The sequence below is a fragment of the Tubulanus polymorphus genome, chromosome 3 (genome assembly GCF_964204645.1).
Source record: "Tubulanus polymorphus chromosome 3, tnTubPoly1.2, whole genome shotgun sequence".
Lineage (NCBI taxonomy): Eukaryota > Metazoa > Nemertea > Palaeonemertea > Tubulaniformes > Tubulanidae > Tubulanus > Tubulanus polymorphus.
Genome location: NC_134027.1, coordinates 7,291,297 through 7,317,308, shown reverse-complemented (window position 1 = coordinate 7,317,308; position 26,012 = coordinate 7,291,297). Strand labels below are relative to the sequence as shown.

The 26,012-nt window shown below is 40.7% G+C and overlaps 1 protein-coding gene and 1 long non-coding RNA gene across 3 annotated transcripts; both read right to left on the bottom strand.

Moving 5' to 3' along the window:
• Positions 1-11,055: 11,055 nt before the first annotated feature.
• On the bottom strand, positions 11,056-19,019 carry LOC141901748 (uncharacterized). Of its 2 annotated transcripts, none has more exons than XR_012618859.1 (15): positions 17,613-19,019; positions 16,516-16,916; positions 16,288-16,430; positions 16,056-16,204; positions 15,529-15,691; positions 14,751-14,899; positions 14,267-14,539; positions 13,847-14,183; positions 13,568-13,734; positions 13,344-13,481; positions 12,402-12,575; positions 12,172-12,315; positions 11,893-12,066; positions 11,655-11,806; positions 11,056-11,549 (listed from the first exon to the last, which is right to left on the bottom strand). It is a non-coding gene; the product is annotated as an uncharacterized LOC141901748 (long non-coding RNA). The 2 variants fall into 2 exon arrangements; XR_012618858.1 differs by having other exon boundaries at positions 17,630-19,019.
• Positions 19,020-21,686: 2,667 nt separating this feature from the next.
• LOC141902048 (carbohydrate sulfotransferase 11-like) lies at positions 21,687-25,828 on the bottom strand. Its single transcript, XM_074789688.1, has 4 exons — positions 25,795-25,828; positions 25,118-25,339; positions 23,727-23,764; positions 21,687-23,594 (listed from the first exon to the last, which is right to left on the bottom strand). The coding sequence occupies exons 2-4, from the start codon at positions 25,251-25,253 to the stop codon at positions 22,719-22,721; spliced, it is 1,050 nt and encodes a 349-aa protein (XP_074645789.1). The 5' UTR covers positions 25,254-25,339; positions 25,795-25,828; the 3' UTR covers positions 21,687-22,718.
• Positions 25,829-26,012: the final 184 nt, after the last annotated feature.

Below are 26,012 nucleotides of genomic sequence, written 5' to 3'. Positions count from 1 at the left end.
GGAGAAAATCCGCCTGGAGCTACGATCAAATGCAAACCCAAATGTAGATATTTCATTGAACGGATTGATTTTCAGTCCACGTCAGTTGAAATCCCACTTTGATCGATGTTTTAATGTTTATTTTAAATACAAATTAGATTTGCGACCTAGGGTTATTGACTAATATCTAATTGTGAGGGTTAGATAAAAAGGATCGCGGATGAATTTCCTGCTCGCATGCCACAGTTCTGTCAAATCTCAATCGTCTAGTGCTGCCCCTAGATACTGTGGCGAATATCATAATTTTTAGTATTCCCTTCAATACGTTCCCTGTAAAAACATACATAGCCAACGCTAGCTTGGCCGGAAATAACGCCAGAAATAACGACTTTGAGAACCCGTATAGTGGCGCCCTCAACGGGAGATCCACCATCTTTTTACGCTGGCGTCGGTTCGAGCAAGCTGCTTGAATTGTTTGGTCGGAAAATCGGTTTAATTTATCGGTCTTTTAACGCCCATCTGGTCATAAATATATGATTATCAGTCACTAATCGAACAGAGAAGCGGAAGATTGTCGATATTGGTCGCGATCGATCGGTTGGGGGATCGAATCCATTGATTTAGATTCGTCGATTCTCGGTGGGGTCGCACGTGCTCTCCTCTCCGGTTGAATTCTTTCGTCGTCGATTCGGTCGGTATTTTTTAAATTTCTTCCGGTTATCGTTGCGATTCTATAATAAATATATTCATTCTACAGTAGTATATTTTTTCTCTTTCGAGAGTGTATTTTCAAATATATTTTGTCACCAATATTACATATCCTCCGTCAGGAGAGTTGTTTGGTATTTTCTTTCAGATTATGGCGGACAGTGGTTTTTCCGCCCCTAAGGGGCAAAAACGCTGTTCTGGTGTGAGTTGCACCAGGTTTTTCGGGCAGTGGGATTCGCACCCCACGTGCCAGAAATGCCGGGCGACCTTACACGGAGCTCCGTGTTCTAGGGCTCAGATGTGTGCAACATGTCTGGAGTGTGACAAAGCGACCTGGAAACGGGCCGACAAGTCTCGCTCCTACGCTTCTCGGAAAGAGAAGTCGAATAGTAGCGCTGGCAATACGTCAATCGTTTCTAACTCACCGAGTATTCCTGCTCCCCCGGCTCTCAATCGGCCGGTCACGCAGGTTTCGGACCCACCTACGGGAGGTGCGCCGGGTTCCGTCCCGGCGGATTCTGTCTCCACGGGATCTCAATCGCGCCAACCGACCCGGTCACGTCTGATTTCCCGGTCCCGGTCGCATTCAAGAAGTCGGTCTCCGGTCCGGTCACGAGCCCGGTCATCCGGTCGCTCCCGGTCGAAAGTCCGGTCTCGGTCAAAAACCCGGTCCCGGTCAGGAACTCGTTCACCTTCAGGTACCAGTACCCGGTCCCGGACCCCGGTCAAGGTCCGCAAGGCACGCGAATACTCGATCTCTGTATCACCTCGCAAAGGGTCTACAGCGGATTGCTCGTTTAGTGCGCACAGTGAGCGTCGTCCACGAGAGCGCCGTAGGGAAACGGATAAGCACGGCGGTAAGAGACATCGATCTCCGAGTAGGAGCTCCGTTTCGCGCGCGCAACGCCGGAATGATAATGAGATCTACCGCCGGAGAAGAATGTCGGCGGTATCGTCGACCTCTCGGTCACGTTCCCGGTCTCCGGTGCGACACCGAAGGAAGCCTAATTCCAGCCTCAGGTCGGCTCCTTCAGGCGAAGTAAGTGCCATATTACTAGCCATTCAAGCGCAAATGTCGGCCCTCAATGAAGAGCTACAAGCACTAAAATCGGACCGTCATCCGCGCGGTTCTCCCTCCGGTTCAGAGCGCGACTCCTCTCCAGAGTTAGTTCTTGATCAAAATAATGATTTCGACTCGGAAGCCCCAGCGGATGGCACTTCCCGGTTGCCTCGTCCTGGGGCAGGGCCTCGTCAAGCCGGCGAAAAATCCGTCCCGTTGGACGTTTCCAATCAGTCTACGGAGACGTTACGGACGAAAAGGGCAACCTCGCCTGTTCCTTCAGTGACTACGGACGTCTTGACGGCTGGAGAGATGCTACAGTCTTCAGCAAAAGCGATCTGCCATCAAGTGCCGGTGGCAGTCAGGTTACAGGCTAATCTGGCCCTGATAGCTCGGCACACCTTGCTAAAGGATGCCAAACTCCCAGATGCGATTAAACAAAACTTATATAGGGCCCCGTTGGGGCCGTCAAGTCGTTTGTTTTCGGGTTGGTGTGGGCCGACAGCTCAACAGGCCCAAAGGCTGAAGGATTCGCAGCAAAAGACGGCCCCTTGGCGTATTCCTAAGAAAAAGGACGTGACCAAGCCTACGGCGTCTTCGTCCGGGAAATCAGTTTTGGTTACGGTACCGGACGGTGCTAGCCGCTCGGCCCAGTATCGACGGGCCGGCTGGTCTGCAAATGGTTCTAATGCCTTAACTTCGAATCAGAAGTCGGGCATGAAGTTCTCTGCTAAGGGTAAAGGTCCAAAAAAGGTCAAGCCCTTTCGGAGACAGATTAATCAAACGCAATGAAGGCTCCGTACCAGTGGGAGCATGCCTAAGAAGCTGCGCTTTCCGCTGGTACGAGATCTTTGGCGATACCTGGCTGACACGAACCGTCTCGGCCGGGTACCGGATTCAGTTTCGGAAGAAACCTCCCTTGGGAAGGTCTCCTCCGGACATGCGACCCAAGAAAGGTCAGAAGCAACACATTACCCCGGTGATCCGGGAACTAATCGAAAAAGGAGCCCTGCGTCGCGTTCAGGGTCATCCCTCTCGGGGATGGTACTCCAGGATCTTCACCGTCCCCAAGGCGTCCGGTGGCCTTCGGACGGTGATAGACCTCTCTCTCCTAAACAAGTTTCTCGACTGCCCAAAATTCAAAATGACGACCCTCAAAGAAGTCATTCAGGGCCTGAAACCCGGGCAAGGGGCTGCTTCTATCGACCTGAAAGACGCTTATTTTCAAGTGCCGGTGACGAACCTGGAGTCGCATAATAGCTAGGACGAAATCCAGTAATATGCGGCTCCGTACACGAAAAGAACTTTAGGTCTTTGATACCGGATTCGAGAGGAGGCCACGACCAGTCCTGAGAGGAGCGAGGGGCTCCCCATACCGTTGGGTCGAGCGAATCTTTGCACTCCTCCAAGTAGGCTGGGTGTTGTGCTAACACCACAGCCGCGGGGTCCTCTGGTTGCTGGAAAATACTAGATGCCAGCCCGCGTGGCTGCGTAGTTTTGGGCTTAGGGACTGTGCCCTTGTATTTGGAGAAGACGTCTCGAATGAGTTCGGAGAACGGCATCTCTCCAGCCGTCAAGACGTCCGTAGTCACTGAATGAACGGGCGAGGTTGCCCTTTTCGTCCGTAACGTCTCCGTAGACTGATTGGAAACGTCCAACGGGACGGATTTTTCGCCGGCTTGATGAGGGCCTGCCCCAGGACGAGGCAACCGGGAAGTGCCATCCACTGGGGTTTCCGTGTCGAAATCATTATTTTGATCAAGAACTAACTCTGGAGAGGAGTCGCGCTCTGAACCGGAGGGAGAACCGCGCGGATGACGGTCCGATTTTAGTGCTTGTAGCTCTTCATTGAGGGCCGACATTTGCGCTTGAATGGCTAGTAATATGGCACTAACTTCGCCTGAAGGAGCCGACCTGAGGCTGGAATTAGGCTTCCTTCGGTGTCGCACCGGAGACCGGGAACGTGACCGAGAGGTCGACGATACCGACGACATTCTTCTCCGGCGGTAGATCTCATTATCATTCCGGCGTTGCGCGCGCGAAACGGAGTTCCTACTCGGAGATCGAGAACGGTGTCTCTTACCGCCGTGCTTATCCGTTTCCCTACGGCGCTCTCGTGGACGACGCTCACTGTGCGCACTAAACGAGCAATCCGCTGTAGACCCTTTGCGAGGTGATACAGAGATCGAGTATTCGCGTGCCTTGCGGACCTTGACCGGGGTCCGGGACCGGGTACTGGTACCTGAAGGTGAACGAGTTCCTGACCGGGACCGGGTTTTTGACCGAGACCGGACTTTCGACCGGGAGCGACCGGATGACCGGGCTCGTGACCGGACCGGAGACCGACTTCTTGAATGCGACCGGGACCGGGAAATCAGACGTGACCGGGTCGGTTGGCGCGATTGAGATCCCGTGGAGACGGAATCCGCCGGAACGGAACCCGGCCCACCTTCCGTAGGTGGGTCCGAAACCTGCGTGACCGGCCGATTGAGAGCCGGGGGAGCAGGAATACTCGGTGAGTTAGAAACGATTGACGTATTGCCAGCGCTACTATTCGACTTCTCTTTCCGAGAAGCGTAGGAGCGAGACTTGTCGGCCCGTTTCCAGGTCGCTTCGTCCCACTCCAGACATGTTGCACACATCTGAGCCCTAGAACACAGAGCTCCGTGTAAGGTCGCCCGGCATTTCTGGCACGTGGGGTGCGAATCCCACTGCCCGAAAAACCTGGTGCAACTCACACCAGAACAGCGTTTTTGCCCCTTAGGGGCGGAAAAACCACTGTCCGCCATAATCTGAAAGAAAATACCAAACAACTCTCCTGACGGAGGATATGTAATATTGGTGACGAAATACACTCTCGAAAGAGAAAAATATACCACTGTAGAATGAATATATTTATTATAGAATCGCAACGATAACCGGAAGAAATTTAAAAAATACCGACCGAATCGACGACGAAAAAATTCAACCGGAGAGACCGTGCGACCCCACCGAGAATCGACGAATCTAAATCAATGGATTCGATCCCCCAACCGACCGATCGCGACCAATATCGACAATCTACCGCTTTTCTGTTCGATTAGTGACTGATAATCATATATTTATGACCAGATGGGCGTTAAAAGACCGATAAATTAAACCGATTTTCCGACCAAACAATTCAAGCAGACTTGCTCGAACCGACGCCAGCGTAAAAAGATGGTGGATCTCCCGTTGAGGGCGCCACTATACGGGTTCTCAAAGTCGTTATTTCTGGCGTTATTTCCGGCCAAGCTAGCGTTGGCTATGTATGTTTTTACAGGGAACGTATTGAAGGGAATACATAAACTAATCGATGTTTTCCGCACATCCTCGTCTCCGGACAATGTTGGTGGGATTGGTTGAAAAAAGAGGTGGATTGCAAGATAATAAAAAACCACTGACTGGTCAACTAACAAAATTCAGAGTAGCTAATTAACTAAACAAATAAAATAAAGAATTTCAAACAAACATATTTATCATCATACAACAATTATACAAAATACCAGGTATGTGCTCGAGGAATTATAAAGTAAGTTCCTCAAGCACGTGGACTGTATTTCAAAAACAGTCCAACCATGGACGCATAAACTATAAACTAGAGTTTATACATCCATGGTCCAACCATAGACTCTATAACAGGTCTATGGGCCACAACCATGGAGTCTAAACTGTAAGAGTCCATGGCTCCCCGCACTAAAACCAGAGGTAAACCTGGCCAATTACCCTGGAAAGCGTAAGATTTAATGTTGAATCAATCTGATTTACATTTTTACTCTTAAAAGTTGACCCTGCCAGCCGCCTAGGTAGATACTTTAAAATCATGATAAAGCTAACCATAACAGATTCGGCAGTTATAGAGATTAACTGAATACAAATTTCATTGTTATTTACAAAATGACAGCTGGCCGATCAGGAAAACAAGGTATCATTTTTAGCCTTATAATGAGCTATCCAAAAAATAAGATTACCGTACTAGCCTTTAACATCACAATTGCTACTGCAAGGTATTTCAATGTTTTTATTCACCAAAAACATTTCGACTTCAACTGATTCAGAAAATTTGAATCAATAGGATAATAATAATATAACACAAAGAATTGTAAACTTTGATCCATAAAACACCGACAATTGGGACCAGTCTGAATGTCTAAGACTATTAATTTGACAATTCATGAAGTCACCAGGCATAAGTGACATTTGGCTATTTCATGAAATATGAAGCATTTTACTGTATCAACTCTTCAAATGACAATGTAAGAGATATTTAGGATACTCTGTTTATGTATCATCAATCATCAAAGAACTACATAACATATCTCAAACATATAAACATTAAAACTCCATAACCTTCAGATTCAATCTTAAAAGCTTGAGATGAACTATCAATCTTTATTTTTTCATTTCCATTAACATTATTTTACAAGATAACTAGAGTTATAAGTAAGATAACTAGAGTTTTGCCAAACTTGCCTGAGGTTTTCAAACATTATCAATGTTATTTTCTCAACATTGTTACGTTTAATGCAAAGTATTTTGAAGGTTTTTTTAATTAAGATATACTGAGTATCATCGTATAGATATTTCATCTATCCATATATCTAGGTAAAATACAAATAACTGATCGCTGAGATATCTACAATTAAACTGAATTCGATAATTTTTCGAGATCTGGAATGCATCGTGTGCAGATTTGAATCTTGTATATTGTAAAACCGACAATAGCTATCAAAACATAGCTAGGACAATTTACTAATCAACACTGTTTATATATCCTCACTTATAGTAAAAAATGCTCCTCCATATTTGATAGGACCTCAGTTTGATAGTTGCTATAAACCTTACTAAACAGTCGAAAAATTTTAAGATGAATAATGAACACATATGTGTCGTTTTATTCTCATGACGAAAATTACACCTTGCTAAATGACAGGTATTTACTCGAGGAATTATCATCTAAGTACCTTGTTAACAAATGGACTGTATTTTAATAACAGTTCAACATAAAAGCATTTAAACAAGAGACAAAACCTACAAAGTCCCACTCCGCTGCCCCTCGTCTTAACTTAAGATTTTCAAACATTATCAGTTCACTCATTTAATACTACATTATTTCAGGGAAAACATGACAATAATTTTACTATCGATAACTAATCACGTTTATAGATGTTTAACATTCTTTCTAAAAAAGAGTAAAATGTATCTCCCAGATATTAGCCCTAAAACAATCAACAGTAACAGCAGTGACAGGGTGTGCTATAGGGCGGGCGATCTTTCATCAGTTATTTGAAGCATTCTATCAAATCAGTTATTTTTTTTTTTAAGTGTGTTTGATTTAGTTAAGGTTTATGGTTATTTGTTTTGTTTATTACTAACTGTCCGATAGAATGCTTAAAACAACAACAGAAATGATCTCAAGAGGTTGGGAAACTCTAGAGAAGGCAGATAACGCCCGAATCGACTTTTGGTAGGGGCGCCGTAACATAGCGCCATCTGGCGAGATGCCATCATCTTTTTGCGCCAATAATCCCTCATCGCCTGGGGGACAGCTGGGTGGGAATACCCGTGTATTTTCCCAGGTAAGTATTCCTCGTAAATACCAATTTTTCAACAAAATTGTAATATTTACTTCGAATACATTCCCTGGGAAAATACACTATAGCCAGAATCCCAAAGAATGGAGGAGGGAGGCGACCAAAAGTCGATTTAAATTCTCTACACTTACACTCATCCTAAAACTCTCTGCAGAAAACCGCAACAAACCCCAGGTGAGCCAGTGGAAAACCAAAAATCAAGGAGCTACCGTGCTGCTTTCTTTTCAGTTCCTAACTGTACTAGTAGATAATAACATGCCTATTATGACCCCGTTACGTTTGAGTCGAAAAAAGGAAATCAACAACCCGGTGTCAACTGACTCCCGGATACCTTAGTAAGGCACTGACTGCCATTACCTCGATATTAACCTAAACCAGTAGGTAAAAAACTTAAACTCTAGACGCAGCCTTGCCCAGGCTATATAAATGAAATCATGATTCATGTCTAAACTTAATACCTATAACAAAAGGAACCCTTACCACTAACTGTCTTAAGGTAACCTAGGCCCTGTAAAAGATGCCCACAACTTATATACATCAACTTTCTTATAGCTGAATACAGAAGAAACCCTTTAATCCCCAGGACCTGGTTTAAAAAGGTCTAACTGGGCCCGATGCTTTTTGGGTTTTTGTACGCTTATTCGTTGTGCAGTAACAATTGGACCCAACGTGGACAGTGAGCCTAACTGTCCAGAAACGTCCTTCAAATAAAATGACGAGAAACTAGATGGATTCCAAGGAAGCCCCCGTGAATAATGACCAGGATGTGGCTAATGCCCTCACCTGATGAGAATGTATCCCGAGCGGAGCCTGGGACCCCTGAGAATGCAGAGTTTCTTTAATTAAAGATACAATCCATCTAGCGATTGTGTCCCTTGAGATATCTCTCTTATCCCCTTGTCGGAGAGGAATAAAGAGCCTCTCCCTATCTTCTCTGTGGCGAAGTGTCCTCTCTAAAGTACTCCTTTAAAGCTCTTACTGGACAGAGCGACGTATCAGGAAGATCGTGAGATACCCTATGCGTCAAAGCCTCGATCTTCCAAGATCTGGCTGCTACGGAAGCCTTTTGATTCTTGGCAATGAAACTAAGACCAGGCCTTAAAATGACAAACCTATCTTGTGGACCAAAGGAAATATGACCCGGACGCATCGATAAAGCATGAACCTCTGAACGCCTCGCGGCCATCGCTAAGAACAGTAAGAACACCGTTTTCTTAGATAAGTCTGACAGGGTAGTATTGCGGATAGGCTCGAAGGGAGTGATCATAAGAGCTCTAAGAACCACTGTTAAGTCCCATGGCGGGATATCTGAAACCTGTTTGGGTCTCTTAACCCCAAAACCTGATATCAATTGAGCTATTTTCACATCCTCCGTCACTACAGGGACACCCGCTGAACGAAAGTATGCCCTATTGCTGATCTGTAGCCTTTAATGGTTATAACCTGTCTATTCTTCTCTTCGAACAGGAAATAGAAAAAATCTATTAACTCTGACACAGAGGGGTGGAGAGAATCCACCGCTCTCCTATTACACCAATCGGAGTAACATTCCCATTTGGAATCGTACAATGCTCCGGTAGAGGGACGTTTGGATTCCACGATAAATCTGGCTGCCCCCGAAGAAATTCCTTGGTTTGAAAGCTGTCGCTTGACAATGGCCAGGCGTGTAGATTCAATTGGAATTGATTTGGGTGTAACTTGAATCGTCCCTGGGACAGTAACCCGGAGTAATTGGGCAGAGTGCGAGGGAAGTCCACCAGTAGATGAAGGAGTCTGATGAACCATGTCTGAGTCGGCCAACAGGGAGCCACTAAGACCACATGACAGTTGACTGCCCCCTCTATCTTCTCCAACACTCGATTGAGTAGGGGAGTGGGGGGAAAGGCATAAGCTAGCAGGTTGTCCCAACTCAGAAATAGAGCGTCCACCCCCCACGCCAAGTCGTCTTGAAATGGGGACACAAACACCGGACACCTCGTGTTGAAGCCAGTGGCAAACAGGTCCACGTTCGGACTGCCCATCAGGGCCCGGACTTGATTGGCTACCCTGACTGCCAATGTCCACTCGGTGGCTACTGGCTTGTCTTGGCGAGACAGAGCGTCGGCCACCACATTCAGGCTGCCGGCCAGGTGGGATACCGAAAGAATCATCCCTTGAGCCTGGACCCAGGTCAGAATCTGAGCTGCTAAGTTGGATAATGTTGGGGACCTGGTCCCTCCCTGGTTGAGCAAATAAGCCTTTACTGTGGAGTTGTCCGTTGACAGCCACACATGATGACCCCCTAACCTCCTTTTGAAGTGTTTGAAGACCTTTTGAACCGCTAACAGTTCCAGGTGATTTATGTGGAGATGAGCTTCTGCTCGAGACCAGTTCCCGGCTTTCTGAAAACCTTCTACATGTGCTCCCCAGCCCTGATGGCTGACATCCGTGCATAGATGAATCGGGGCCTTCAATGGTGCTAGGGAGGTGCCTCTTGTCAAGTTCTGCGCGAGAGTCCACCACTCGAGGTCGGGGATTAGGTTCACCGGTGGTACCGGCAATAAGGTATCCCACTCTTCCCCTGCCAATCTCCAAGCTTGCTTCCAGAATCTTTGAAGAAAACGGCTGTGTAAACGACCGAGCGGAACTACGAGTGCAACGGAACTCATCTGGCCCAAAACCTGTGACCAGGACCGAGCCGATCTGGGCGCCCCCGTCAGGAGACCGAGAACTGCCTCCCTCAGCTTCTGAACTCTGGCCTGTGCTGGTCTGACTAAGGCCTGCGTCAGGTCGAAGTGCATAGCTAGGTACGTGAACCTTTGAGAGGGGTCAACTGGGACTTCTCTAAATTCACTATGAAACCTAATTGACGGATCAAGGCCAGTGTCTTGTCTAAGGCTTCCTTGCACTATGCTTTCGAATGTGCCACAACCAGCCAATCGTCCAGGTAACAGAAAATGCGAACTCCCTTCGACTGAAGGTGTTTCTAAACCCTTTTGACAAGTTTGGTGTAGACCCATGGGGCTGAACTCAGGCCGAAGGGCAGAGACCGAAATTGGTATGTTCTTCCCCTCCAATGAACTCTTAAATACTTTCTTGAGTTCCTGTGTATTGGTACTTGTAGGTATGCATCCTTCAGATCTATGGATGCTGCCCATTGGCCTGACTCCAGCCCCTGAATCACCTCCTTGGGTGTTGTTAGCTTGAATTTTGGGGCTATGATATAACGATTTAGAGCTGACAGATCTATTACCGTCCTTAAGCCCCCAGATGATTTTGGAACGGTGAAAATTCTTGAATACCATCCCGGGGATCCTAGAGGGATTTCTTCCAGCGATCATCTCGTTGATCGCTGGCATAACGTGGGACTCCTGCCCCCACTTTGGCCTCATATCCACCGGGTGATGAGATAGATGCGGTTTGTGAACGAATTTCAGTCGGTATCCTTTGGAAACGATCTTTGTAGCCCAAGTGTCGCCAAATTTTTCTAGCCAGTGGGAAGAGGCGTCTTGAAGGCAAGAGCCCACTGGCCTGACATCTTCAACGGGTCCCTGTGTTGGCGCGGCCACGAAAGGGTCGATTGAAGCCCCTACGTAATCTAGCCCTACCCCTTTGGGGATTGTCACTGTAAGAACTTTGAGAATAACTGACATAGTTCAATTTTCATCAGTCAACATTAAAACTATTTCTTTATTTCCGTCTCTTCAAATAGACAGTGAATTTTAAGACGCATTTTGAAACCCATGTTACACATCAGACTGGTTTGTAAAAAGGTAATACACAAAATAAATCAATACTTTAAATATTCTACTGACGTTGCTGCTCCTGAACAAGTGTTTATAAGATACGCATTGCCTGTGCTGCTCCTGAATAAGTGTTTATAAGATACGCATTGTCTGGTGCTGCTCCTGAATAAATGTTCACAATATATATACATTGTCTCTGCTGCTCCTAATTAAATGTTTATATATAACACACGCATTGTCTCTGTAGAAGACCAGTAGAAGAAATCCGTCATTGGGCGATAAACCGCTGCTGGCTGAATTTCTCATCTGGACTTCTAGGCCTACGCAGTTGAATTCAAGTTGGACTCTTCTGTGGTAGTTGATGATTTCAATTCAAGTTAAAATCTTCTGTTGGCAGTTTTAATTAGTAGATTCTAGATGACGAGTTGATCTCAGGCTGAGCTTCTTCTTATAGATGTGATTTAGCTGAAATGAATAAAAGAAGATATCCTGTAATTATACAATATCTTACAATATACACAATTTTTCATATAGCATTAATCATAATAAATTCCATGTAAATCAACTTACCTTTCAAGATAACTGGGTTTAGTGTCAGCTAGGAGTTCTAAGTTGGTTGATTAGTAAAATTCAAGGTGCATTCTTCTGTTGTCTGTTCTAATCAGTAGATTCTAGATGGTAAGTTGATCTTAGTATGGGCTTTTCTCATAGATGTGATTTAGCTGAAATGCACAAAAGGAGATATCCTGTATTCACACAATATTTCATAAAGCATTAATGATAATAAATTCCATGTGAATCAACTTACCTTTCAAGATTGCTGAGTTTAGTATCGGCTAGGATCATCTAAGTTGGTTCATGAGTTAAATTTGTTCTGTGGTAGTTGATGATTTCAATTCAAGTTGGAATATTCTGTTGGCTATTCGAATCAGTACATTTTTGACTAGTTAATCTTAGGCATTTTCTTATAGATGTAATTTAGCTGAAATGAATAAAAGAACATATCCTGTAATTATACAATATCTTACAATATACACAATTTTTCATATAGCATTAATCATAATAAATTCCATGTAAATCAATTTACCTTTCAAGATAACTGGGTTTAGTGTCGGCTAGGAGTTCTAAGTTGGTAAAATTCAAGGTGCATTCTTCTGTTGTCTGTTCTAATCAGTAGATTCTAGATGGTTAGTTGATCTTAGTATGGGCTTTTCTCATAGATGTGATTTAGCTGAAATGCACAAAAGGAGATATCCTGTATTCACACAATATTTCATATAGCATTAATGATAATAGATTCCATGTGAATCAACTTACCTTTCAAGATTGCTGAGTTTAGTATCGGCTAGGATCGTCTAAGTCGGTTCATGAGTTAAATTTGTTCTGTGGTAGTTGATGATTTCAATTCAAGTTGGAATATTCTGTTGGCTATTCGAATCAGTACATTTTTGACTAGTTAATCTTAGGCATTTTCTTATAGATGTAATTTAGCTGAAATGAATAAAAGAAGATATCCTGTAATTATACAATATCTTACAATATACACAATTTTTCATATAGCATTAATCATAATAAATTCCATGTACCGTATTTTCTGGTGTATAAGTCGAGTTTTTGAGACCAAAAATCCTGTTCAAAAAACGTAGGTCGACTTATACACCGGCTACACTTTCGATATCGTTTTAAACTGACGATGTTTAGAGTTCGGGGTCGCCATGATGAAATGGAATATTAATTTATGTTAGGCTACACTCATATACCAATTAGAATTTAGGTTGTTGATAAAAATAATTTCTTATAGTTTGGAAATGTTTCAAAATTAACTGATATGTTAAAAATCAAAGAGAAAGAAAACCGTGTATATTCATTGTACAGTGTTTATATAAGCCACGATGCTGTGGCAGAGTGCCAATAATCAATACACAGTCAGTCTAATACTAGACTACAGGCGCGCGGCATTCAATGTATACACTATACATTCAACATGTGGATACAAACAATGAGCACTAATCCGGTAATTTAATATCAGAAACAACAGATCCCAATAATCTAATAATACAAACAGTGGTAAAGACTCTCAACAGCTATGAGAATGACATCGGCACTGTTTTCAATGTGACATATGTAAACACATGAAGAAGCGACTCGACTTATACACCGACTATAGCCCTAGCAGCACAACTTTTTAAACTGAAAATTTGACCTCGACTTATACACCGGGTCGACTTGTACACCGGAAAATACGGTAAATCAATTTACCTTTCAAGATAACTGGGTTTAGTGAAGTTGGTTGATTAGTAAAATTCAAGGTGCATTCTTCTGTTGTCTGTTCTAATCAGTAGATTCTAGATGGTTAGTTGATCTTAGTATGGGCTTTTTCTAATAGATGTGATTTAGCTGAAATGCACAAAAGGAGATATCCTGTATTCACACAATATTTCATATAGCATTAATGATAATAGATTCCATGTGAACCAACTTACCTTTCAAGATTGCTGAGTTTAGTATCGGCTAGGATCGTCCAAGTCGGTTCATGAGTTAAATTCGTTCTGTGGTTGTTGATGTTCAAGTTGGAATATTCTGTTGGCTATTTGAATCAGTACATTTTTTACTAGTTAATCTTAGGCATTTTCTTACAGGTGTAATTTAGCTGAAATGAACAAAAGAAGATATCCTGTAATTACACAATATCTTATATAATATAATATACACAATTCTTCATAGAGCATTAATCATAATAAATTCCATGTAAATCAATTTACCTTTCAAGATAACGGGTTAGTGTCGGCTAGGAGTTCTAAGTTGGTTGGTTCTAAGTTGGTTCTAAGTTCAAGTTGCATACTTCTGTCGACTGTTCTAATCAGTAGATTCTAGATGGTTAGTTGATCTTAGTATGATCTTAGCTTTTTTCTTATAGATGTGATTTGTGATAACAGGGTTTAGTGTCGGCTATGATCGTCTAAGTCGGTTCATGAGTTAAATTCGTTGCACTCTTCTGTGATAGTTGATGAGTTCAATTCGAGTTAGAATCTTCTGTTGGCTTTTCTAATCAGTAGATTTTTGAGTAGTTAATGGCCTATTTCTATAGATGAGATTTAACTGAAATGATTAAAAGAAAATATCCTGTATTCACATAATTCTTTATATAGCATTGATCATAATTTCCATGTAAATCAACTTACCTTAAACGATTGCTGGCTTCAGTATTGGCTTGGATCCTTGGTGTGTTCGGACATTAGTTTCGAACCCCAACTGCCTAATTATTTGTTGTAGTAGTAGCATTAGTTCATCACTGTTTAAGACTAATGACGGCCGGATATATATCAGATCAGCAATGTGGACCGGTGCATAGATTTTGGTTATTAAATGCCTCTTCTGTGCGCTGTTCTCTAATCGGCAAAGTTTAAACGAGTTGTTTACCTCAAGCGCTGCAGTTTCATATAGATATTACTCAGCTGAAACGAGTTAACAAAGATATCCTGTAAATACAAATATTTCATTCAGAATTAATTATAACTAGTGGAAAGCCCGTGGTTACCATAGGTGATTTTTGAACGTAGAACTTCCGGCTTATTAATCCATACACCATACATCCAGTAACGATGGAGCAGTCAGTACGGCAATTCAGTATTATTATATAAGATAATTTCATGTATATCAAGTTACCTTTCATGATTGCCGGGTTCATTATCGATTAAGATCTCCTAAGTTGGTTGGTTGATGTTGAGATCAATTCAAATTCACCTCTTCTAATCGGCAGATTTCAAATGAGTTGTTGATCTCAAGCGCAGCAGTTTCATATAGATATTATTTAGCTGAAACGAGTAAACAAAGGTATCCTGTAAATACAAATATTTCATTCAGAATTAATCGTAACTAGTGGAAAGCCCGTAGAAACCACGGGTGATTTCTAAACGAAGAACTTCCAACTTATTATTTCGTTGCATGTTAATTGAGTATTTTGGCATTTTAAAGTGGTCTAATTTATGTGGTGTGATCAGCTGTGCCCATATAAAGATAATACGGGATCTCAGGACTCACTTGACCTTCCCATGGAGGCCCAAGGTTACAGAACTATAGATAGAAACAAATATGTAAAGTACCGATATGATCATTTCATAATGTATGAATTTCGTGACCCAGCAGCTGGGTCACAAAGGCAGCAGTAGCTCGTACTGTATCAACAGTGGCTGTTTCTAGTCAGTGGCTATGCCAACTGACCCATGCACCCTCTGTGAACAGTAGGAGAGACTTCAAAAATTTGGAAAGTGGTCCACCACATAAATTCCAAAATAATTTTGAATGGAAACAGTGCCCAAGCGATAAAAGACGTCGAGATCTACCGCCGGGCAAATTTTCAGGGCAATACATCCAATAACGACGGAGCAGTCAGTACAACAATTCGGTATTATTATATAAGATAATTTCATGTATATCAACTTACCTTTAATGATTGCTTTGTTCGCTATCGGCGAGGATCTCCTAAGTTGGTTGGTTGATGTTGAGGTCAATTCAAATTGGCCCCTTCTGAGTGCTGTTCTCTAATCGGCAGATTTTAAACGAGTTGTTGATCTCATGAGCAGCAGTTTCATATAGATAGGATTTAGCTGAAAATGAGTAAACAAAGATATCCTGTAAATACAGATATTTCATTCAGAATTCAGGCCCCTTCTGTGCGCTGTTCTCTAATCGCTAGATTTTAGATGAGTTGTTGACCTCAAGCGCGCGTTTGTGGCTATGCTAGTCAGTGGCTATGCCAGCAGACCCATGCGCCCTCTGTTTACAGTAGGAGAGACTACAAAAATTTGGCAAATGGTTCAAGTTGGTCAATTTTGGAAGAGTAGTTGATCTCAAGCTGGGTTTTTTCTTATAGTTACAATTTAGCTGCTATGATTAAAAGAAGATAGCCTGTAATGACAAATTATTTCATTTAGAATTCATCATTATCATTTCCATAAAATATCAACTTACATTTCAAGTTTGCTGGGTTCCGTATCAGTTAAAATGTTCTATGTTCATTGATGCATTTGATTTAAGCTTGGATTGTTGTGTGGGCTGTTCTTATCGGTAGATTTATGATGAGTTGTTGATCTCAAGCTGGGCAGTTTGATAGGATTCAGCTGAAGAGTAAACAAAGATATCATGTAATCACAAAACATTTCATTGAGAATGAATCGAAATAACTCCATCTATATTACGTTACCTTTCATGATTGCTGGATTCGTTATCGGCGTGGATCATCTAAGTTGGTTGGTCGATTCTAGTTGGCTGTGCGCTGTTCCAGTTGGTCGATTTTGCACGAGTGTTTGATCTCAAGCTGGGTTGTTTCTTATAGTTGAAATTTAGCTGCAATGATTAAAAGAAGATATCCTGTAATGACAAAGTATTTAATTTAGAATTTATCGCAATAATTTAAACTATATTAAGTTACCTTTTATGATTGCCGGGTTCATTATCGGCGAGGGTCTCCTAAGTTGGTAGTCTAATTTTACATATCTTTTGTTGTTTCTTCTGTGTAAATAGTCCGAAAGTTTACAATGTTTGAATTTTGTCTAATTTTACATTTCTTTGCTTTTCTTTTCATGTAAATAGTCCAAAAGTTTACAAGGTTAAGATAATTTTGTCTAAGTTTTACTTTTTACTTTTGCTTTCTCCGTGTAAAGTTTTTTCAAAATCGGAAATGGAAGTACAGATATAGTTGCGTGATTGGCGGTCCATTTTACATAAATTTTCTTTTCTTGAAATCCAAGCACATAACAGGAAATTCGGTTCCGGTGCCATCAATTAACCTTCCAACCAGTCTGAACCGGCAAGCGTCTGATTGTGGACTGCCTATTTTAATACATCGAGATTTGTAATATCTATATTACAAGGTTGAAGATCATTTTGTACATTTTATGACTTGTTGATTAATAGTATCATATAGTGCAAACCTGCTAGTAATATTGCCCCTATATACATTTCAATTCCCAGCTAAACTATGTTTTTATTATTAAATTAACTTCATCGCCAATTAATAAACTTTAAAGAGATGTGTATTCTTCCAACTTAAGATAAAATCACATTTTTAGTGGTAAATTAGAAATTCCCTTACCCGAATTGCGATATAATCATTATTTCCCTTTTACAGTACACTGTGTATAAGGATCAAAAGACCTTGTTATGACCGGACCTCCCTGGTGCGGTGCAAGACATGATGCTGGAATATAGTTTGAAGGAGAGGGGTTAGTAAAAGAGAGCTATTAGCTAGAGGAATAAGACCTAAGTTCAGGATATCCTGTCAGAATAAGGCTCTCAATCTGACATACACAGTGAAATTGAAATATTCCCCCTCCCAAATTCAGGAATGTATTTGTGCACGTACGGATTTGTTTTATCTCCCTTCGATCGGAAGTAAATCTGCATTAAATGATTTTGGCAATATGTATCAAAACTAATACAGCTGTATGAAGACACAATAGGTTCACTTGAATTCAAAATAATTTCACATCATTGAATTTACCTTAATTGTAGATATCTAAGTAGTACCTTAATGAGTAATTCACCTTAGTTATATCCTTATTCATCCTCCAAGTTGTTTGTCCTGCGTGTTGACTAGGTAATGATGTTGTTGGAACGTCCAATGGTGCCATCGGACTGATGTTGGTAATACCACTATTATGGATGTTGGTATCACCAGACTTCCCACCATCGGAGTTTGACTTCTGGCTAGCGAAATGACAAGATGAAGAGAGCACATTATATATTAAGTCAAAATGTTTGTCAGACAGAGCCTGATCACTGTGGTTTGAGAAAGCTTTAATTATCTCATAACCATCCCTATCATTAATAGTATTAATTATTTTTGTGCCACAGATTTATGCCAGCTCCGTTCGTGTCTGGGTTAGGTACATATACAGCCAAACCATGTACCTCTTCCCCACACGATAAGTGTTTTTTGAGAACACCTGTATTTTGGAATTAGTAAAAACCAGCCCCTGATATACCACTATTGCCCCTTTGCTCAAAATGAGCTGAAATTAAATAGCACATAATCATTAATTAACAAGACAAAATTTGCAACTATATCTAACTTTGATAGTGGATGATGAAAAAGATGAAAGGCCAGGATGAGGGGTCTGAATCAGAAATCGAAGATACAGAGTTTACGATGTATTTGAAGTACACAAAAGATGCTCGAGATTACAGAGTTCACGAATACAAAATAGACGTTATCATCCGCTGCGACAAGAAAAATTGGGAAAGATTTTGATGGAAGGGGAAAAAACCTTGGATGAAAAATAAAATTTACATAGTTTCACGGCTTAAATCGAAGTACAACCATATAGACGCTGGTAATACATAGTTTTAACGGCTTTACATCATATTTGATCCAACCTGAGAGAAAGAAGTCAGCACAGAACTTCTGGCTGATAACAGCAAAGTCCGGTTCTCAGGGTTTCAACTGGCAGCGGCAGAGTCAGAGTTCTCTAACGTGGCCTCGTCCCAGCTAGTGACGGGGTGCCGATGACACTGGTGTTACTACGGAGGACCCGCAATCAGAGTAAGACGGGAAGCGACAAACAACTTCGGCTTCGGGGGATATCCGATCTTCAAGCATCAACACCAAAAGACAACCGGCACCCAGATGAGAGAGAAAAACGGGGAGCCCATCAGCAAGATGCCAATGGGTAGCCTTAGGCGAAGAAACCAGCCGATTCAGACCAGAATGGACCTAACTGGGGACCCAATTGAGAATTGAGCACACCACCTAAGACAACCGACACCCAGATGACAGAGGAATAACTGGGTGAACGGGGAGCCCATCAGCAAGATGCCAATGGGTAGCCTTAGGCAATGAACCAGCAGATTCAGACTAGAATGGACCAAACTGGGGACCTAAAGATCCAACAGCCCCCTCAGTCGAAGATTGCTACCACCCCCATCTTATTCTGATCGCAGGTCCCCCGTGGTAACATCCGCATCATCAACACTCCACCACTAGCTGGTGCGAGGCCATGTTAGAGAACTCCGACTCTGCCGCTGCCAGTTGAAACCCTGAGATTGATAGGGCGGGGGCGAATGAAATGAAAGAAAAAAAAATGAAAAAACATAAATAATATAGAAAAATAATGAAAAAAATAAGATATAAAATATACCACACATTCATACGACACATATAAACTCCATTCACTCCTCCTGCACACACCGCAGAGGCGGATCAAGAGGGCAAAAACTTGATTGCCTTCCTAGATTTAATAGGGCATATTATTGTAATCATAAGAGAAATTGTCTGCACTTGAGTCAGCGAGCCGCGCAGCGGCGACGCCCGAATTCCATCGGAAAACCACCACTTCGTTTTTCGAAAGCATGCCAGGGGCAATTTTTTTCTCAGAGTTTAAAGAAAAATTTATTACTTTGATTTTTGAGGGAACCTAAAAATTTTGACTGCCTTCCGGAAGGCATGGAAGGCAACCTGGATCCGCCCCTGCACCGCGCACACAACTCCATCCACCGCACACATAACTCCATCCACCACCACCACCGGCGCCACGTCACCACTCCGAAAAACACCGCGCCACAAGATCGCCAGGAAACACAGCAAAAGCTGAAGAGCTCGAGAGAACGCCATCTGATCGTGTCAAAGACTAGTACTCGATTGAACGATTGTGGAGAAATTCCCGCAGTCTACAGTATCAAATGCAAACATAAATGTAGATATTTTATTGAACGGAACTGATTTTCAGTCCACGTCAATTGAAAACCCGTTTTGATCGATGTTCTAATGTTTACTTTAAATACAAATTAGATTTAAGACCTAGGATTATTGACTAATATCTAATTGTGAGGGTAGGATTAAAGGATCGCGGATAAATTTCCTGCTCGCATGCCACAGCTCTGTCAAATCTCAATCGTCTAGTGCTGCCCTAAATACTGTGGCGAATACATAAACTAATCGATTAATATACTCTACCTGTATTTGTACGGAAGCCTACCGTTTACTTATCTTGCTTAGCTTACGTCGTTCGTGTCTTGTGGTATTCCAAGACTATAAATCATATTGGATCCATTTTCAGGGGTAGAGCTAGATAATTAAATGATAATTATCCGAACAGTAGATTGTTCTATTTTTCTCCACGTCAAAGTTAATAGTTTAAAAATTCAAAATACAAATTATGTTCAAATTCAGATTTCACAAACAACAACTCGTTGGCCCACTGAAAGATAGAAGCGAAATAATCTTCGGGTAACAAATGTTAGAAAGAATTAGGTTATCCTCTCGGGGCCTAGTTAATTGCGTTACCGTACCGTAATGGAAAAAGTAACGCAAAGGAGGTAGGCCTGACCATGTAGGCTTACATTATCCAACTACAAAAGCCTTGACGCAACATAAACAAAATCGAAAAGGAAAATATGAAAAATGCAGGATATCCCATGCTTGAAGTAGCTTGGGCTTGAAGCTAATTACACCACGAGGGCATATCTAGGCAAAAATATCCGAATTTCAATTGCTAGACTTGAGAGTGTGGTCGAATGAGAGAGTATAGCATCTCAGGGAATGTCTAGTAGTTCAAATCACACTGCGTAGATTTGTTCACGTCAAGATTCATATCAAACTCAAACAGTACCATAAAAATGAGCACCTAAGTCTACACCAAGGACAGGGGGCCATTTTATCAGAATCTGGGAAGAAATCCGTTGAGAAAGCGATGGATAAAGGCAAATGCATCTGATATAAAAAAACATGTTTTTAACATAGTTTCCATAATATTGAAAGTATGCCTAGTTACAATATTTCTCATTAAAAAACCAAAACCGACCCTGAAAGATATATTCCAAGGAGGTTGGTTTGCAATTTAGGTGGTAAACTATTGGAGATTTGGCTGTGGAAGGTATGAATCACATTATGTTTCATTCAGTAGCCTATGTCCCACGTCTTTGCGGTCCCAGATCCGACGCGAGTGGATTGAGTGCATGATGCAAAACCCCGGCAATCGACAGATTTTAATTCATAAAAATTCTTAATCAATTGAGTGGAGACACATTAGGCTTTTTAGATTACTTGCAGCGTGGATCCTCAGGAAATTTAGCCAACAACTTCATTGCGCTTACCACTCATAATTTGAAAAACCCAAATTACTTTCTTAATTTTTGATACTGGATTAAACGGTACATCATCATGTAAATCTAGGAAAGTCCATATTAAGAATTTCGTTTCTTGTTTTCGGTCTTAAAATGATAGTATCTGTTTTTTTCCAAGGTATTTTAATGCCGTTAACATGTAAATGTTTGCCTATGGATAAGATTGGTAAGGGAAAAAATTTATTTGAGCCTTTCTTTTCGAAGACAGAATAGGTACTCAAGCAAGCAAACTGAGTTAGCAAACAAGAAGCATTTGGCAACTGGCAACTAGCAACTGGCAATTTCGTCTCAGGGCTTCCATATAATAGTCCGCCGAACATCCAGAAATAGGACTTATCACGTTTTGAACTTTAGCAAGCTATAGTTCACTCCCTGATGGAGTCGCAACACCTCAACCAAAAAACATTGCTGTGCTGTAATACTATGATATAAATTTCCTTTATTCATAACTATCAAAATCGAAAAAAATACATGTATTGCATTATCAATGAAGTCATAATAATGACTAAATAACAAAAATCAACTTTTAGTAAAGATTTCTCACTTTTCAAAAAACTATGTATAGACTATTAATTGTATCTCACAAGTATTTCAGAAAAAAATATCTATGCTGCTCTGAAAAACCTTTCCTAATGTAAACCTTTTTCTCCAATACTGAATTATTGCAAACAATTGTTGTTTTTACTGATTATAAAACAAATATAGATTTCTTATTGTAGTTGGTTTTACTGTTTATATGAAAGCAAATTCTGATACTACTTTGCCAGAACCAATTCCCTGATATATATGATGATAATATTCCTTCAGTATTTTCTTTATACAAAAAAGAATTCACATTTTACATAGAACATGTTGATTCAAAAAAGTCAGTAGCACCGATTTTAGACTGATAACAATGAAAACATTTCCAAAAACTAAATTAGCCCCACAACCTGTCTGGATACCAATGATTTCCAGATCAAACTAAAACTCTATCTCTTGCTACGGTATCAAATGAATCTTTTTCAAAAATCTCATTGACAAAAAAATGTTTGCGTACCAATAAATCACCAGAGAGTTAAACTTCTGTGTAAATTAGTTGCTATAAATGCATGATTCTATAATTAACACTTAATATATTAGATATATAATAGTAAATGCATAAAATACCTGTTTTTTTACCAGCATATAGATTATCATTGTAATAATGAAACAACATATGCAGTATAATGATTAATAGATAAGCAATTACAAAATGTAGACATTTAGTCTTTATCTATGCATTTCATCAAAAATTCATAGAATTTTTAATTTCATTCAATAAATAATGATACATCATTCATATATTTGGCAATTCTGCTTTCAATTATAAGTTTCTATAAATTATGAATTTTGTTAAGCCATATTCACAGGATCATTGACCCCTTCAATGAAATAAATCTTCATCAGAGAGAAAAATACTGATAATTCGATTCTTAGATTTTCCAAAGTGATTGTCACTAAGCCCAGTTTCAATACCTGCCCTGAGTACTATCAAAATGTAATGCTTTCATGTGCTAGCTTTTTAGACTTAGATGCTTGAAATTCATAACCAAACATTTCAAAATCCAGTCGAAAAGTATCCCATAAAGCTTTCAACTGCCACATCGATACGTTACGATATGCTTCCTCGACAAGTTCAGATGTTTGCGTGTATTGATAGTTCAAACTTCGTTTCGGAAACTTGATTTGATCAGCCACATTAAGAAGTTTGAGAATATGTCGCGCATCGGCAGCCAATGTCTCATACTTCGCGATGAGATTGTATTTCACGACACACGGCAAACACAGGTCGTAATAAGTTTTCCAGTGAGCATTTGATTTTTGCTCATCACCTGTTAATGGATCGACAACAAACTGCACAAATTCGGCAAATGAAACGTCAGCACCTGTATGCATATCCTGTGAAGATGGATTTTTCCGATATAAACCGATTATCTGACGGCCGTACGTATGCGGAAAGTAAGTATTATTTTCATTATGAAACTTGTTCCGATACGCGCTCAACAATCGCTCCAATGGATCACGCACAACGACAAACTTGAAATAATTCTTCAACCGATATTTTATCCCTGCTGCTGAATAATGTTTCAGCGACATCGATTCTAATCCTCTACGATACTGTTTGTCGAAATCGTAGATTTCTGTCGCTGAAACATTGAAATCGACATCAAATCCGGATAGTTTTAATAATAGTTTTTTCCAAGTCGTCGAACTGACTTTTGGTATCGCACAATATAAGAACTTGTATTTATCGTTGACGAATATATCTTGAAGTTTGGTGGCTTTAACGTGTACACGTTTGCCATATTCAGGTAGTGTTTGACAGACATTGCGAACTTGTTCAAGACGAGCTGTGTAGTTAATATCCTTTAAAGAAAGAAGATGAATTAAGAATGTAATGAGACGAAAAGCCGTTTGTTCTGGGTGGAATTCATCGCTGCATTGAAAAATAGAAACATACAATGTTAAACCCCATCAACTAATTCCTTGTGAACCTACCTTATAGGATGTTTCATCTTGATCAAATGAGCCAGTGTCTAAAAAGATGAGTAATCATGATTCATAAACTAGGGGTCCAGGGACACCATGCCCACTTGGGAAGTGGTTCCAAATGCTCAACAATCTAACAATTTCAATATTCAACGCCCCCTGGTGACCATATACAGAATCCAATGACCTTGAAACTCACCACAATCATAGAACATGTCAGCAGCTACGATTTTGTAATTGATTGTGATAACAAAATATGCCTCGTTACCACTTTAATATGGAAATACTAAGTTATTCTACTTTTCAACGCCCCCTGTTGACCATATTCAAAACCCAATGACCTTGAAACTCACCATAATCATAGAACATGTCACGAACTATAACTTTGTAATTGATCATGGTAACAAAATATGCCTAGGTACCAATATAATGAGGAAATACTAAGTTATTCTACTATTCAACGCCCCCTGGTGACCATATAGAATAACTAATGGCCTTAAAACTTGCCACAATCACAGATGATGTCATGAGCTACAACTTTGCAATTGATTGTGGTTACAAAATATGCATTGATACGAATATAATATCGAAATACTAAGATATTGCATTATTCAACGCCCCCTAGTGGCCATATACAAAAACCAATGACCTTGAAACTCACCACAATTATAGAACACGTTATGAGCTACAACTTTCTAAATTATTGTGGTAACAAAATACGCTTAGGTATCAATATAATGTGGAAAAACTTTTTCCCACTTAGGAATGAGTAGTGCTGACACCAAGATGGCCGCCAATTGCGTCATAATTGGCTGATGAAAAATACCTGTCTCAGGTATAAAACATCCCTTTCCAAAGAATACCCATCACAAATTGCAATGAGAATTGATAAACCAGTAGGAAGCTACAGGACTCAGAATTTGGGCCAAAATTAACATTTTTGGGCACTAAAAAGGTCATAGGACGGCCATCTTGAGTCCGATCGACCCAATTTTTGTTATGCTGATGGGCCCTGGGGGAATTCACATATATCCGAAAGATCAAGGTAATTGATCAAAGCGTCTTCAAAATTTCCCTCAAAAAGTTCAAAAATGTGTAAATAGTGCTGATTTTGGCGAAAAACAATGACCGCCAGTCGGCCATCTTGATTCTGACAGGGCCAGTTTTTGGGCTGAAGATGTGTCTAGGGTAGATACATGTGTAACCCAAATATCAAGACATTACATTGAAGCGTCTTCAAAACTTCCCAAAATAACTGGATTCCGTCTACGGACGGACGGACGACGGACGAAGAGTGAACGCAATAGCCCGCTGGGACTAAAGTCCCAAGTGGGCTAAAAATAAGTAGTTTGTAAGCAAACTTCGAATCAATTGCCGTGATTGAGCCTTTCAATACTCACTTGTAATGGCAGCGGCAGGCCCACGTGTAAGCTGTCTTTGCCAAACAGGAAAATAATTCACACCTAAGAAACCTAGGTACAAGGTGACCAGTATCAATAGAAGCATAATAAATCTACACGCTTTATTTCGTTTCATCTTTCCCAGCCATCACTATTAAGCAGGAACTCTAGCCCACATGTAGGTCCTACTGATGCGTATTTTTCTCAGTCAGTATCCATCAGCTTGAAAACAGAATAATAAATCATCATCTTATCATCCTGTATATTATTTTCTCATGTGCCACTGTAATAATGATAATAATAATAATAATAATAATAATAATAATAATAATAATAATAATAATAATAATAATAAATTATTTGTTTTAGCGCTATACTATGAAATAATCATAGCGCTTTACATCAAAGAGGTTACAATAATAGTAATCATAATCAAAATACCATTGTAATACAAGAACATATAACTTATTGCAAGAGTTATTCAGTGGTAAAAGCTTTCTTGATTTAGCCTTAGGTTTCGTTTTAAAGCAGACCCAACATCAATAATGGACAAAAACACTCCATTAAGTGCTGGGGCAGTGGACTGGGGTTGAATTCTGTATATTGTATGCCAAATCCAAACTGTAACTATAAAAACTGGATTCAGTTCATATTCGTAAATAAAGTAAATCATTAACCTTTATCGATACTTCTACAGAACGAAACTTCGGCTTGATGAGGTTTCAGGTCACAAACATTACAAACGAAATTACTGTCCCCAAATTGTTAAAACAAAAAAGGTGGTCAAAATTAATTGATAACACTCATTTTTTGCTTAGAATAAAAAACAAATAATCCATAAGTCTAGTTTCATAGAATTGGTTTATGGTTGAAACATTTGTTACAATGTTTAGAA

Coding starts and splice junctions, on each gene's coding strand:
- LOC141902048 (XM_074789688.1), bottom strand. CDS start 25,253: ATGAAACGAAATAAAGCGTGTAGATTTATTATGCTTCTATTGATACTG. Junction 23,765..25,117: donor GCCTGCCGCTGCCATTACAA/GTGAGTATTGAA, acceptor TCATCTTTTTAG/ACACTGGCTCATTTGATCAA. Junction 23,595..23,726: donor AAGATGAAACATCCTATAAG/GTAGGTTCACAA, acceptor CTTTCTTTAAAG/GATATTAACTACACAGCTCG.